The 13,822-nt window shown below is 28.0% G+C and overlaps 1 protein-coding gene across 1 annotated transcript; it reads left to right on the forward strand.

The window, feature by feature from the left end:
* The first annotated feature begins 1,833 nt into the window (after positions 1 to 1,833).
* LOC145005123 (very-long-chain aldehyde decarbonylase CER1-like) lies at positions 1,834 to 11,279 on the forward strand. The gene is made up of 10 exons (XM_078964174.1): positions 1,834 to 1,923; positions 2,467 to 2,684; positions 2,868 to 3,100; positions 5,139 to 5,358; positions 5,437 to 5,818; positions 5,968 to 6,075; positions 9,068 to 9,268; positions 9,633 to 9,734; positions 9,912 to 10,085; positions 10,886 to 11,279. The coding sequence occupies exons 1-10, from the start codon at positions 1,864 to 1,866 to the stop codon at positions 11,051 to 11,053; spliced, it is 1,866 nt and encodes a 621-aa protein (XP_078820300.1). The 5' UTR covers positions 1,834 to 1,863; the 3' UTR covers positions 11,054 to 11,279.
* Positions 11,280 to 13,822: the final 2,543 nt, after the last annotated feature.

Raw genomic sequence — 13,822 nt, forward strand, 5'->3', positions numbered from 1 at the left:
GACTATATTGATAGCAGATTACTTATCATATCTAATTCTAAGTAATTTCCCTTTAAATTTTCAATTCTCAATATATTACATACATTATACTCCATCTGTGCTATATTTATTATTCACTTTTGATTTTTGAAGTATTTATTATTTAACTTTGACCGTAAAACACAATCCATTCATCTACTTAATGAAACTAATAATAATGGAAAGACATTTAAAACACAATCCATTTATATATTCTGCCTCAAGTATTATATATCAAAAATAAAAATAATTAAGGTCAAAATTGAAGAATAAATACGTTAAAAGTCAAGAGTGGACAATAAATATGAGATGGATGAGTTAATATTATATTATATTAAAAATATTTATTAATATTTTTGGTTCTATTCAGTTAATAGTGGTTCGATTTTGGATGAAAACCATAACCGAACCATATGTATTCAGTTAATCAAAATTAGAAACCGCACAATATCTTTTAGTAATGTTTCAGTTAAAATGGTTCGGTTATATTGGTTAATTTACTTATGATTCGGTTTTTCAGTTATATGCTCACCCTTAGATAAAATACGTTTGAATCGTTAAATATCCTACAAAGTTAGTAAACTAGGATTAATAAAATATATCCTAATAAGATAATAAGATATGATCGTTAGATATCCTAAAAGATAACAAAGTAGGATCGTTAGATATCCTAAAAGATAGTAAGATAGGGTTCATAAAATACTTTAGAAAATGTTTTTCTGAATGAAAAATGATTCTTCAACTAATACAACTAAATAAAAACCAAAAACTCTAAAAATCTGTGAACTCAGCAATATTATGTTGACGTTTTAAAAAATACATATATTCTCAGAGGAATGAGTAAGGAGAAGGATAGTCGTGTCAAGAAGGAGGAAGTCTACAAGAAGGCTGTTGGAGTTCAATACTGTCTGTTTATCTTTTAAAAAATAATCCCAGAATAATAAATAAATGTTTGCAATAAACCTTGTGTTATGTTCTTTATATATTTGTATGCATTGATTCAATTTTCCCACATTCAAACCGTACAACGTTTTCATCGCCAGTTAAGGGTGTGACAACACGGTCACTATAAAACACTTATAGTTATATGTTTTTTTTCCTTTTATTGTTACTTAGATAAACATAAAAATTAAAATGTTACTATAACATACTTTTAGTTATATATTTAAAAAAAAAAAAAGTCATAATAGAATACTTACAGTCACGTATTATTATTTTTTATATTCAAAAACATTAATGTTAAACACATATATGAAATTAAACTGTTATCATAAAACATATATATATATATATATATATATATATATATATATATATATATATATATATATATATATATATATATATATATTAATAAAATATTTACGATTACAATGATCTACCGTGATTATTGGTTAATATTTGTCACACTTTATATAAAACATTGACGAAATGTGTGCACATAGTTTGCAATGATGATAGTTTTTAGCTAATATATGACTAAAATTTGATTAATAACCTTTAGTGAAACCATTAATCAAAACCATGACAACCTTCCTCTCAAAAACCAAATCATAGGTCATTTGTATACTAGTGTTAGGACTCTCGAGTATGTGGCCAGCACCATGTAACTTGATTGTTCTTTACATGCTTGAGAACCAGTGTACTTTTCACGAATATTTGAACAACTTAATTATTCGGTTGATTTAAATATATGAACTATGTATAATTAGAAACACAAAAATATATCAATAGACTGAAAACTATATGATAGTCTAGGGACCGAACTTGTAATTTAGTCTTATATATATACGAAGAGATCCCAGAGGAAGAAATCAAAAGATCTGAACAGTTGAGATCATATCAATGGCTGCCACTCCTGGACTTCTCACAGATTGGCCATGGAAACCACTTGGAAGCTTTAAGGTACAAAACCCTATTGAACACAACCAACATTCTCCCCCTCTCTTCTCGTATGCGCGATTTACAACGTGTATATTCAAGAACTGTTTCAAGATGTTTTTGTTTCTCGTATACTTGACGCATCACTCGTAATTTACTAGATAAATTTTATTAAGCTATCTTGAATAACTTCCAAAGATTGATTAAGAGTTGTCCATCTTCCTTTCAAGTATTGTCCGAATAAATTGTTGTTGAATAAATTATTTGAAAATAACAACATACTTAAAAAAAACCAAACAAAAGTAGATATATAAGGACAAATTTTTTAAATAGTGAGGATTAGGAGGAAAACCTCTCAATCAATAGTTATTTCATGTATATAAAATCCATTAAATTATGTTTTGTCAATACTAAGTATATATAGTATCATTACATTGTGTTTTAAACGTGTATATCCACTGGTTTTACATCATCATCGAGAGTTAATTCCATTGTGTCATAAGTTTCAGTTTTAATTTATGTCTTTGGTCTTATATTAACAATTTTATTGGATGCATGTGATTGAAGTACATGATATTGGTACCATGGGTGGTGAAGAGCATCTATGATTTTGCGACAGTTGAAAAGAAAGATACCATGTTCATCTTCATATTTCCCTTTCTTTTGACGAGATTTCTTGGCAATCAGATCTGGATTTCTTTCAATCGGTATATAACCGCGAAAGGTAAAAACCGGATTGTTAACAAGACCATTGAATTCGAGCAAGTCGATCGTGAAAGAGACTGGTCATTCTCTTCTACCCTTCTCTTGTACATAATAAATGCTCATGTCAAGTTTTTTTTGGAATATATTTATACAAAATTAGATGCATGGATGTTACAAAAATATCCTTGCTTCATAATGGTCATGTAACAAAGAAAGTAATCACATGAAATCTTATTTTATGAATTCTTGTATATATTTTGCAGGGACGACCAAATAATATTCAATGGGTTGTTATTCTACGTGGGAAATTACTATCTTGAAGGGGCAAAATACCTGCCATGGTGGAGGTCAGATGGGGTCATTATCGTAATTTTATTGCATGCTGGAGTGGTAGAGTTCCTTTACTATTGGCTTCATAGAGCTCTCCACCACCATTTTCTCTACAACCAATACCATTCCCACCACCATTCCTCCATTGTTACCGAGCCCATAACCTGTAATAATCTCTCTCTCTCTCTCTCTCTCTCTCTCTCTCTCTCTCTCTCTCTCTCTCTCTCTCTCTCTCTCTCTCTCTCTCTCTCTCTCTCTCTCTCAAAGAGATCGCAAAATTAACTAGTTAGATTGAGTAACATGGAAAAATAATAACTTGTAAGTACAAATTAAAATGTGAATGGTCACTTTGGAACCGATATTTTGTTTTAATTTTTGAATTATATAGCAATTGATACATTTATACGATTCCAAAAAAGTTTAATTAATAAATTGACCCAAATATATGGGTGAGATTCTTTTGAGAAAATGACCTCTTTTTGAACAATTATTACGAAATAACAATTTATTGTGACTTTTTTTTTTTTTTTTTTTTTTTTTTTTTTTGTTGCAAATTGATATCATCCGTTTGTAATGTGAGGATGTCATTTCGTAAAAACAAATTTTATAAAACAATAATTTCATAAAATATATTTTGTAAAATGACTGATATTTATTAAAAGGATGGTTTTTGTTTGATAAACCCATATCAATTTTAGCCATATTAGTGATTAAGCACAATGTATATATATACTGGTTGTGGATCAGTTTTTCAACAATCCCAGATATTGATAGGTTATGGTATGTTGAATAATACCCTTTTAATTTTGTAAAATTAATACAATTTTTAATAAACTCCAAACTACAACAAAATGTATAGTGCCATGGCATGGACCTACGGTATCGGCTGGGCCGGTCCTTATGAGAAAACGGAGCTTTCACAAAAAAGGACAACGCATAACAACGATATGCATATTTTTATACATATAAATCTTCGCTATTGTATAATTTTATTTAAAATATTATTTTATGGTTTTATTATAATTTTACTATATGCTCTTGTTGATATTATTGAACTATAATTTCACTGTATTCTTTTTTTCCTGATAGATGACATTATCTTACTTCAATCTTGCTATATTTCTATATCGAGAATGTCGAATATCTGAAAATAAATGATTTCCATAAAAATAACCTCTAATAGATTGATGACTTTTTTATCGGCTAAAATTTCAAATGTATAACTACTTACAAATTTTTGTCTATTTATGTTGTAAGAGAAAGTATGAAGTAAGTCATGAAATCATGACTTAATGGTTAATCAGCCGTAACATATACTAATAATTTTTCTACTGGTTTCCATTGTATTTTCGTATGAGCATTTCTATCCGATGAGATTTATTGAATACTCTTTTAATTAAAGCTTGAAATTTTTCGTTTATTTTAAAATTACGGCCAAAACTTGAAATAATATTTTGAAAAATATACTCAATTGTATAATTAAACCTTATTTTGTATTTGATTGATATTTCTATTATAATTGATATTTGAACTACCACACTTTTTTACAAAAAAAAAAAAAAAAAAAACAAAAAAAAAAAAACAAAAAAAAAAAAAAAACAAAAACAAAAATATATCTTTCAATTAAATAAGTGTTTGTTCTTAATATTTATTTTATTTAACCTCAATAGACAGAATTTCAATGGACAACTACATATGAGTTAGGATCAGTGAACACCCATTTATGCCGTACATACCAACTACTTATGCAGAACATACCATATATAGTATGGTTATTTATTGAATAAGGTACAACTATTTATGCATTTTTCGTATCCTATTTAGACATTAGGTGTAAGCTTTTACACACAAGATATACAAGCATTAATGGCTTAGGTATACTTATGTATTCGTACCCTATCTAGACATTACGTATAAGCTTTCACATCAATGCCTTTTATTTCAGAAATAATGCATTACAAATATTTAGGCATAAGGTAACACGTAGCTATATGCACAAGGTATACCAATATTTACACGCAAGGTAATGTAAACATAGCGTCCATCAGTCTAAACCAAAAAAATTATGAATATCAATGCGTATACAACTATCTATTCATTACATGTACAGCTACTGTAGCATATGGTACAACTACTAAATGCACAAGGTACAAGTAATTACTGAATTAACAATAAATATATATTTATATTTTTTTTAATGACAGCTGTGATTCATCCCTTTGCTGAGCACATTGCGTATTTTGCATTGTTTGCAATCCCGTTAATGACTGTAGTCCTTAGCGGGACTGCATCAATTGCAGCAATGAGTGGTTATATTACTTACATCGATATAATGAACAACATGGGCCACTGCAACTTTGAGTTCATACCCAAATCAGTTTTCACTATCTTCCCTCCTCTCAAGTACATCATCTATACCCCATCGTAAGTGTCATGTAACAAAATTTTGTGTTTAAATCAAATAAATAAAGTTTAAAGTGATTATTGATTTGTTTTTGATAGGTACCACTCGTTGCACCATACTCAATTTCGAACAAACTACTCGCTTTTCATGCCATTTTATGACTATATCTATGGTACCATGGACAAATCTACAGACACGTTGCACGAGAATTCACTACGCCAGAAAGAAGAGTCACCAGATGTCGTGCATTTAACACATCTAACAACACCAGACTCCATCTATCACATGAGGCTTGGATTTGCCTCTTTAGCCTCTAAACCACACACTTCTAATTCAAAATGGTACTTGTGGATTCTATGGCCGATTACACTTTGGTCCATATTGATCACTCGAATTTATGGCAAAACGTTTGTAGTCGAAAGAAACGTCTTCAAAAGTCTAAAACTACAAACTTGGGCTATACCAAAATACATGATACAAGTATGCATTTTCTTTATTTATTTATATATATATATATATATATATATATATATATATATATATATATATATATATATATATATATATATATGTATATTTTCTTATTTTATTTTATTTTTCAAGATCATTAATGAATGTTTGATACGTAGTACCATATTGACCGGCAAAGAAAAAACATCAATAGCTTTATTGAAGAAGCTATAGTAGATGCTGACGTAAAGAAGGTGCAAGTGTTGAGCCTCGGCCTACTTAATCAGGTTTAAACTTATCTATTTTTTTAAGAGCATCAACCAGTGTAGGGTCTTAAATGTTAAGAAGCAGTTTATAGAAAAAGAGAGCATAGTGGAATTTGGCTCTGGTCATTTTACGTGGCATCAAAATGGTCAGCTGCATTAAGCTTTCCAAACAGATATGTGGGCCCCTAACACTTACATACCTTTATTGTTATGTAAAACGGAAATTTTATTTTGAAAACTTTTGTTATTTAACCGGTTTATGTCAGTTTTCTTGATAAAAGTTGTGATAATTTTTTAATATTGAGTATTTTTGTCCATGTGAAAGTGGTTATAATGCTAAAAAAAATTATAATTTTAATTATAAAATTTTCACTAAAATTTATATTAGGGAGTTTTTTACACTTCAGTCTATGTTTTTTTTACTATATAACTCCTATTACCTTTTATTAAAAGAAGTTATCACGTGTTGTAAAAAATAAGCATGCGCTTTTTTTTTTTTGGTTGCTAACCCACGTTGCGCTCTAATCTTTTCTTTTTTCTTTTTATTTAACATATGTCAATACACATTTTCATCTCATTTATTTGTGTTAAGGATACAATTTGTTTCCCTTTTAAGAAGATATATTATTCATACTTTTTATTCCTACAATTATTCCTACCCATTAAAATTATGATAAATCACCATTCAATTTAATTGTATTTGATATATTCCTAATATAGTCTTAATGATTTAGTTTAAAAAATATGGAAATATAACACTTGTCATAATTTTATTGGGTAGGAACATTTATAGGTATAAAAAGTAGGAATCAATTTAATTTCTCGTTAGTAATAGATATATACAAATGTATATATTATGATTAATATATTATGCAAAATATAATATTTAATCGTACTGTAAAAGATATCATTATCGTATTGTTTTTTTAGTAGTTTAAAGTTATCTACTTGTTTTTATGTGTTTTTCCTTTTACAAAATATATTTCATAGTCCTTTTAATTTATCATAAATATGTTGTAAATTTAAGTAATTAAACCACTACAAATAGCTAATTTGTACATTCAAAGTGAAAATAGTTATCGATACCTTTTTATCTTAAGTTTTACTTTTGGTTTTATAACAATGAAACTAATGTTTAATATAATTTCAGTTTTAATGGAAATGTTAATTTAAGGATTAATATATAAGATATATATTAAACCATTAGATCAACTAATAAATTGGTGCTAATTCAATCTCTCTCTCTCTCTCTCTCTCTCTCTCTCTCTATATATATATATATATATATATATATATATATATATATATATATATATATATATATATATATATATATATATATATATATATATATATATATATATATATATCGTTACATCACGTGGGTATCAACAAAATTAAGATTAATATGCTAACTTTGTGACTAAAATATAGGAACAATATTTGACTTATAATATGTTGTGTAACTTAAAGGAATGACAACGTGGAATACTTCTAAAAGAGAGAGATGATATAATCGTTGTCCTCGATATTTAAAAAAAAATGTATACTATTGTAGGTGTTTTAAGCTCACCTGGTAAAATTTGGACATCTCATGTGGTCTGTCTCAAATTTAAATATTTTAGGATTTCAATCAAGGATTATAAAAAAAAAATGGTGTTTAACTCGGTTCTGAAAAAGGTCGTTTAGTGTATTATCACCAAAGTTGAACACTCTCCCTATCATCGCAAAAACGGGGAACCATAGTAGATAGTCAAATGCGGTGTTTATTATTTATTAACACCAAACTTGATTTTTACTATTTATTAACATCAAATTTTACATGTCATATTTGGATTTTCAAATTTAAATTTATAAATATTGAATTTATTTAAGTTTTTTTTTCTACTTTAAATTTATATACTTTGATTTAATTTAACTGCATTGTTATATTCTAAATATGACAGCTTCAAATATATTTAAAAATATAGTATTTTATAATAATGCAACTTTTTATTTAATAGAAAGATTATTTTAATATAACAATAAATTTGAACTAGTTATATACGGATGTAGCTTTATATTTATTTAATATGAAAAGAAGTTTGAACTAAATAAATATATTTTGTAATATATTCATGTAGCTATCTATGAATTTAATAATATGATTCTAAAGTTATTGTCACAAAACGATGGAAGATAAATTTGTAAAGATAATAAATAGTATGGATAATTTTGAAAATATAAATAAGTTAAAATCAGAATATAATTAGAATAAATAACAGATGAATATATATATATATATATATATATATATATATATATATATATATATATATATATATATATATATATATATATATATATATATATATATATATATATATATATATATATATATATTGCCGTCATTTCATATCCGATAGAGATGAATCGTGCTGTTTAAAATCAACCGGGACTATATGAGTGAAAAACAAAACATAACAATGAAATATATGTAAACTTAGTCAAACTGGATTAATTTACGCTATAATAATATATTCTTCTTCCATTTCTTGGGAATGATATCTCAATTGTTTTTCATGGAAAGTTTTATTTAAGGAAATCCTTGAGATAATTGTTAGAAGGATATAATGTTACTAAGACTGTTTGGCGTATTAGCTGAAAAGCAAGCTATTAAATAAAAAGATAGTTGATAGCTGAAAATTTAGCTGATAAAAAATAACGTTTGGTAAAACTAGCTGAAATATATAAAATTACATAAAAGGACATTTAAAAGTATGTGTTTCTATAATTAATTAAATTGTGTATTTGGAAAAAATTTAAAAAGCTTATAAAAAACTAATCTAAGTAGCTTTTTAAAAAGCTAGCTTATAAACTACTTTTTAACTTAAAACACAACAACATTAAAAAGCTCGAAAAATAAGCTAGATTTTCAGTTAGCTGTGGCGCACCAAACACAGCCTAATTATTAACATAGTTTATGTATTACATGGATAATTACTAAAGGTAATTTAATATGTTAACGATTTAGGGGGAAGAACTGAACAAAAATGGAGAGTTATTCATAAGAAGAAATCCAAATGTAAATGTGAAGTTAGTGGATGGAAGTAGTTTAGTAATTGCAGTGGTGTTAAACAACATTCCAAGGGGCACTACTCAAGTTGTGTTTAGAGGCAACTTCAACAAGGTTGCTGCCTACCTTGCCCTTACACTATGCCAAAAGGGCATTCAGGTCATTTCCTTTTCTTCTTCATTTAGTGAGTTAATATTTTCCCAATCTATTGTATTTTCGATTTATTGGTATAAAGTTCATAAGGATGCAATGTTCGGGTTCCTCACCAGGCAACTTTCATGTATGTTACCATGCAAAGAAACAAAATCCATAATCTACAAAATTATCAAAAGAGTAATATAATTAGAATTATATATGTATATATGTATACACTTATATTTGTTGGGTTAATGTAATAAATAGATAAACAAATTATTATCTTTCACGAAACACCATTATTTTAAAAAAGTACAATAAGATGGATATTTTATGTAAAAAAAGAACAAATAGTTCTTACTTATTTACTGCATTAACCATATTGTAGGTTGCAATATCTCGAGAAGACGATCATGTGATGTTGAAATCCAAGCTCAAATCAACTAATGGCCATGATAAGCTGGTTATTTCAAAGACTTACTCTCAAAAGGTACGTTATCTTCTTATCATCATCATCAACTAGAAAGGGTACATAATCAAAAGTCACTAATTAAGTTTTCAACAACATTTATTTTAATTGTATATATTGCTCACAACATTTACACAAGATGTTTGTTGCTGAAAGTTGATGCTTAGTTTTATTGGATGTTTGTTTAATTTTGTGAAGATATGGTTGGTGGGAGATGGACTTAGCGAGGAAGAACAACTAAAGGCACCAAAAGGAACTCTTATCATTCCATATTCTCAATTCCCTCCGAAGAAAGTGCGCCAAGATTGCTTTTACTATACCACACCATCAATGCTAGCTCCCAAACAACTTCAGAATGTTGATTCGTGCGAGGTGAGTACGAAGGCTACAATTAGGGTTCTTTCTTTTAAAACCATAATGACAAAATATAGTACAAATTATCACTTTTGCTACATTATACGACTCATGGTTATCACGATACTTGAACTCATAAAACTTGTATATCTTGAAGGACGTGCATGTCTTAAAAAAATATTTATAGTGAAACATACTTATAATGTTTTTAATATAAAGTCACAATTAAGAAGGAAACAGTCTAGTGGAAAAAGATAACGTCAAAATTATTACTAAAATGCATGAATGACATGTGTGTATGCATGTGGATGTTGTATGCATTCACATAATACGACTACTGCCATCTTTAATGGAAGTTTAATGGGGTTTAATCTCATTAAACTCAAAATCCTCATTGTGGAAAAATTACAAGAATTCAATAGAATAGGGAGTTAAATCCCCGAACTCTATATTCTCTCTCCTCACACACACATATATATATATATAATTATTTTTTATTTTAATTTTTTAATTCATGTTAATTTTAATTGTAGTTTTTAATTTTTAATTTCATGCTAATTATTTTTTTTAAATAACAATAAATAAAAAGAAAATGATAAATGATGTGACAATCCATTATATTGTGTAGAGTTAAATAGAGTATAGAGTTTAACGAGTAAAATTGTATAATAAATGGAATGTACATGTGTCAACCTATTGAACTTATATAGATTCAATGCATTGGAGATGGTCTAACACGTACCAAAATTTTTGATTTCTTATAATTGGTGAGGCTTTGCATATAGCACTGATAATTATTTGGTGTGTTAATTTGACAGAATTGGTTACCAAGAAGGGTGATGAGTGCATGGAGAATTGCAGGGATAGTTCATGGGATAGAAAGATGGAACGTGAACGAGTGTGGGAATGAAATCTTTAATATCGACAAAGTATGGGAAGCAAGTCTCCGACATGGATTTACTCCACTCATGAAATCATTCACTTAAGCTGCAAGTGTTCGTACCAAAGGGTATTTGTTACACCCTTGTAGGTGATTATCATTAAGAAATAATGTTACTAGCCGAGCGTGTGTTTTTATTTTTATGATTTTATGGCTTCCTAGCTGGTCTCTATTTTGGGAAGATACAATCTATGATATGATGTTAAATTTAAAAAAATTCCAGGACACTTTCTTTTGTTTAATGGTACTTAAGAGCATTGTTTTGAAAACTGGAACGTATCGATCTGTCTGTTTGATGGTTCAAAAGGTTGAAAAAACTGGATGAACTCATTATTATATCCTAACTAAATTTTATAATAAATAGAAAATATACAAAGGTTGTGTTTGGTACGGAGCTTTTGGAAGCGTTTAGGAGCTTCTAGCTTTTAGCTTTTAACAAAACGCTCTAGTTTAAACAAAAAGATTCGTTTGATAGTACGAGCATTTATCTTTTAATTTAAACAAAACGTTCCAAATCTAAAAGTTACTTCATGTAGCGTTTAACAAAATGCTACTTAGCTTTTGAAATCAATTTCCATAATTACCCTTAAAATTATATTTATATATTTATTTATTTTTAATCAATTATCATTTTATGTAATTTCATATATTTCAAAAGCTTTCAGCTACTTTTACCAAACACTCATATAACAAATAAAAGTTACAACTTCCCGCTACCAGCTATCCGCTTTTAGCTAACAGCTAGCTACTTTTGCCAAACACACCCAAAAAAACAAACCATCTAAAATTAAAATACTAATGAAAATATGAAACTTGAATAAATAATCCCAAGGCTTGGTAGTTTTTTTTTTAATAGAGATAAGACATAAAATGGTTTTTAAAGTAACCTTTGAACATCCATTAATTTATGTAGTTAATTAATTGAAAAATAACTAATATAACTAATGTAATTTTCTTTAAAAAAGAAAGAGACAACGGAAAGAGTAACTAGTCAAGGTGCCAAAATCTTGGTTTAGTCGAAAGTAAAGTTTTGTTGTTGTTCTGAAATCCAATAAACATATGCAGTCCTTCGAATCAGATTCCTCATACCATATATAGTTAAGAAGTAGTATAATTAATAATAATACTTTTATTAGGAGATAAAGAACAACCAAAATAGATTCCCTCCACGGACTCTTTGACCCATATTTCAACCACTTGTGAAATAAAGAAAAACCAAAATTAAAAAAGTTAACAGAGAGAGATTACAAATAAAGGAAGGTTTTCTTTCTCAATGGATGCAATTTAAAACCAAATGGTTAAATGCAAAAAATAGCAAGGTATTTCCTTTAAATTGTTTGATTATATAAATGTATGTTCATGGTTTTTATTATTCGGTGACCACATAAAACAAAACTGAAGGTTGACTTAGTTAATCAATAGATGAAATAGTGATTACATTTGAGAGACGCTTTGACATTTGTTGATAGGATTGAGTTATTTCAAAGTTATAGTGCTCTACTTCATGATACATGCAAACACAAAAAGGAAATTTGGAAATTTTCACAAGTTTTTATAAATCGAGCTCGATTGGTATATCTATCGGTTTAAAGCAGTGTACTTTCATTTCTTCAGCGTCATTTGCATTTACTGGACACGTTATCCTCGATACTCAAAAAAAGTTTAGAGCATTCTTGAACCTAAACAGAGAAACATTAAAATGATCATAAGAAAGACATGTTTTTAGATCGCTTTAACCTAGCCTTCGACAAACCAAGTTTTTAAGGTCAATAGTCTTGTTGACAAATCAAACACATCTAACATGCATAAAAAAAAATAGCTATTTAATGTGCATCGTTTTGTTATAGGTATTACCTGGTAGAAACTATAAACAAAAGCATATGTTTAGTTAACATATTTCACCTCAAAACAGGTGATATGGTGTTATTTATGTATAATCTATACCATTGATTAGCTCATATTACGTCAAAAAAAGATAACTCTGGACCATAAAATGAAACATGCTACTATATTTTCGTTTTTAATCGTCCGTATAATTACCATAAGATAATATAAGTCACCAAATCACATATGTTTAATTCAGAAAAGTTGAGTTATAAAAAATAACAAAAGGAGACATGGAGTTTTATGAAACAATGTATTGAAGAGTTTACATTGTTGGTACTTATTCACCATCTTTGCTCAACCATTTCCTTCCAGAATCTCGCCTACATAGAACCCTATCCGGATTGCTTTTTTACTCGATTCCAACCCGTATTATTGATCATATAAATGGCATAAGCGTTGATTAACTATTATTGTAAGCTCAATTTGTCACTAATATATAACTAGAGTTTCAAAATGAATTTGAAATACGTATATTTGATTGCTTTAAAATCATAATTACAAACCATAAAAACTACCAAATACACTTACCTTTTTCACCATGTTCAACAACATATCCACTGTAACCCTTAACAGCTGATTAGGCAACTGCTCTTTATAAAGTAAAAACTCGAATCCACAAGACTGATATATGCATAATTATAGAACTACCCTTTTCTGATGATGTTCTATAGAAGAGGCACTACACATGAGACCAAAGATATTTTATTGTGAAAAAAGGGGTTTGATTTCAACAAACGATTTAAAGTTTCAAATGAATTTCTACTCAAAACACCATTAATAAAAATTAGAACTATGTTAATAGAAGGATAGAAGATGAAAAATAGTTATTAACATGAAAACTATGATCAGACTACCTTACCCATGGATGAAAACTTCTAAAATGGGCTCTGTAAACAGCAAGAAGCAAGAAATAAAGACAAAGAAGAGT

The sequence above is a fragment of the Lactuca saligna genome, chromosome 7 (genome assembly GCF_052625555.1).
Source record: "Lactuca saligna cultivar CGN05327 chromosome 7, ASM5262555v1, whole genome shotgun sequence".
NCBI lineage: Eukaryota > Viridiplantae > Streptophyta > Magnoliopsida > Asterales > Asteraceae > Lactuca > Lactuca saligna.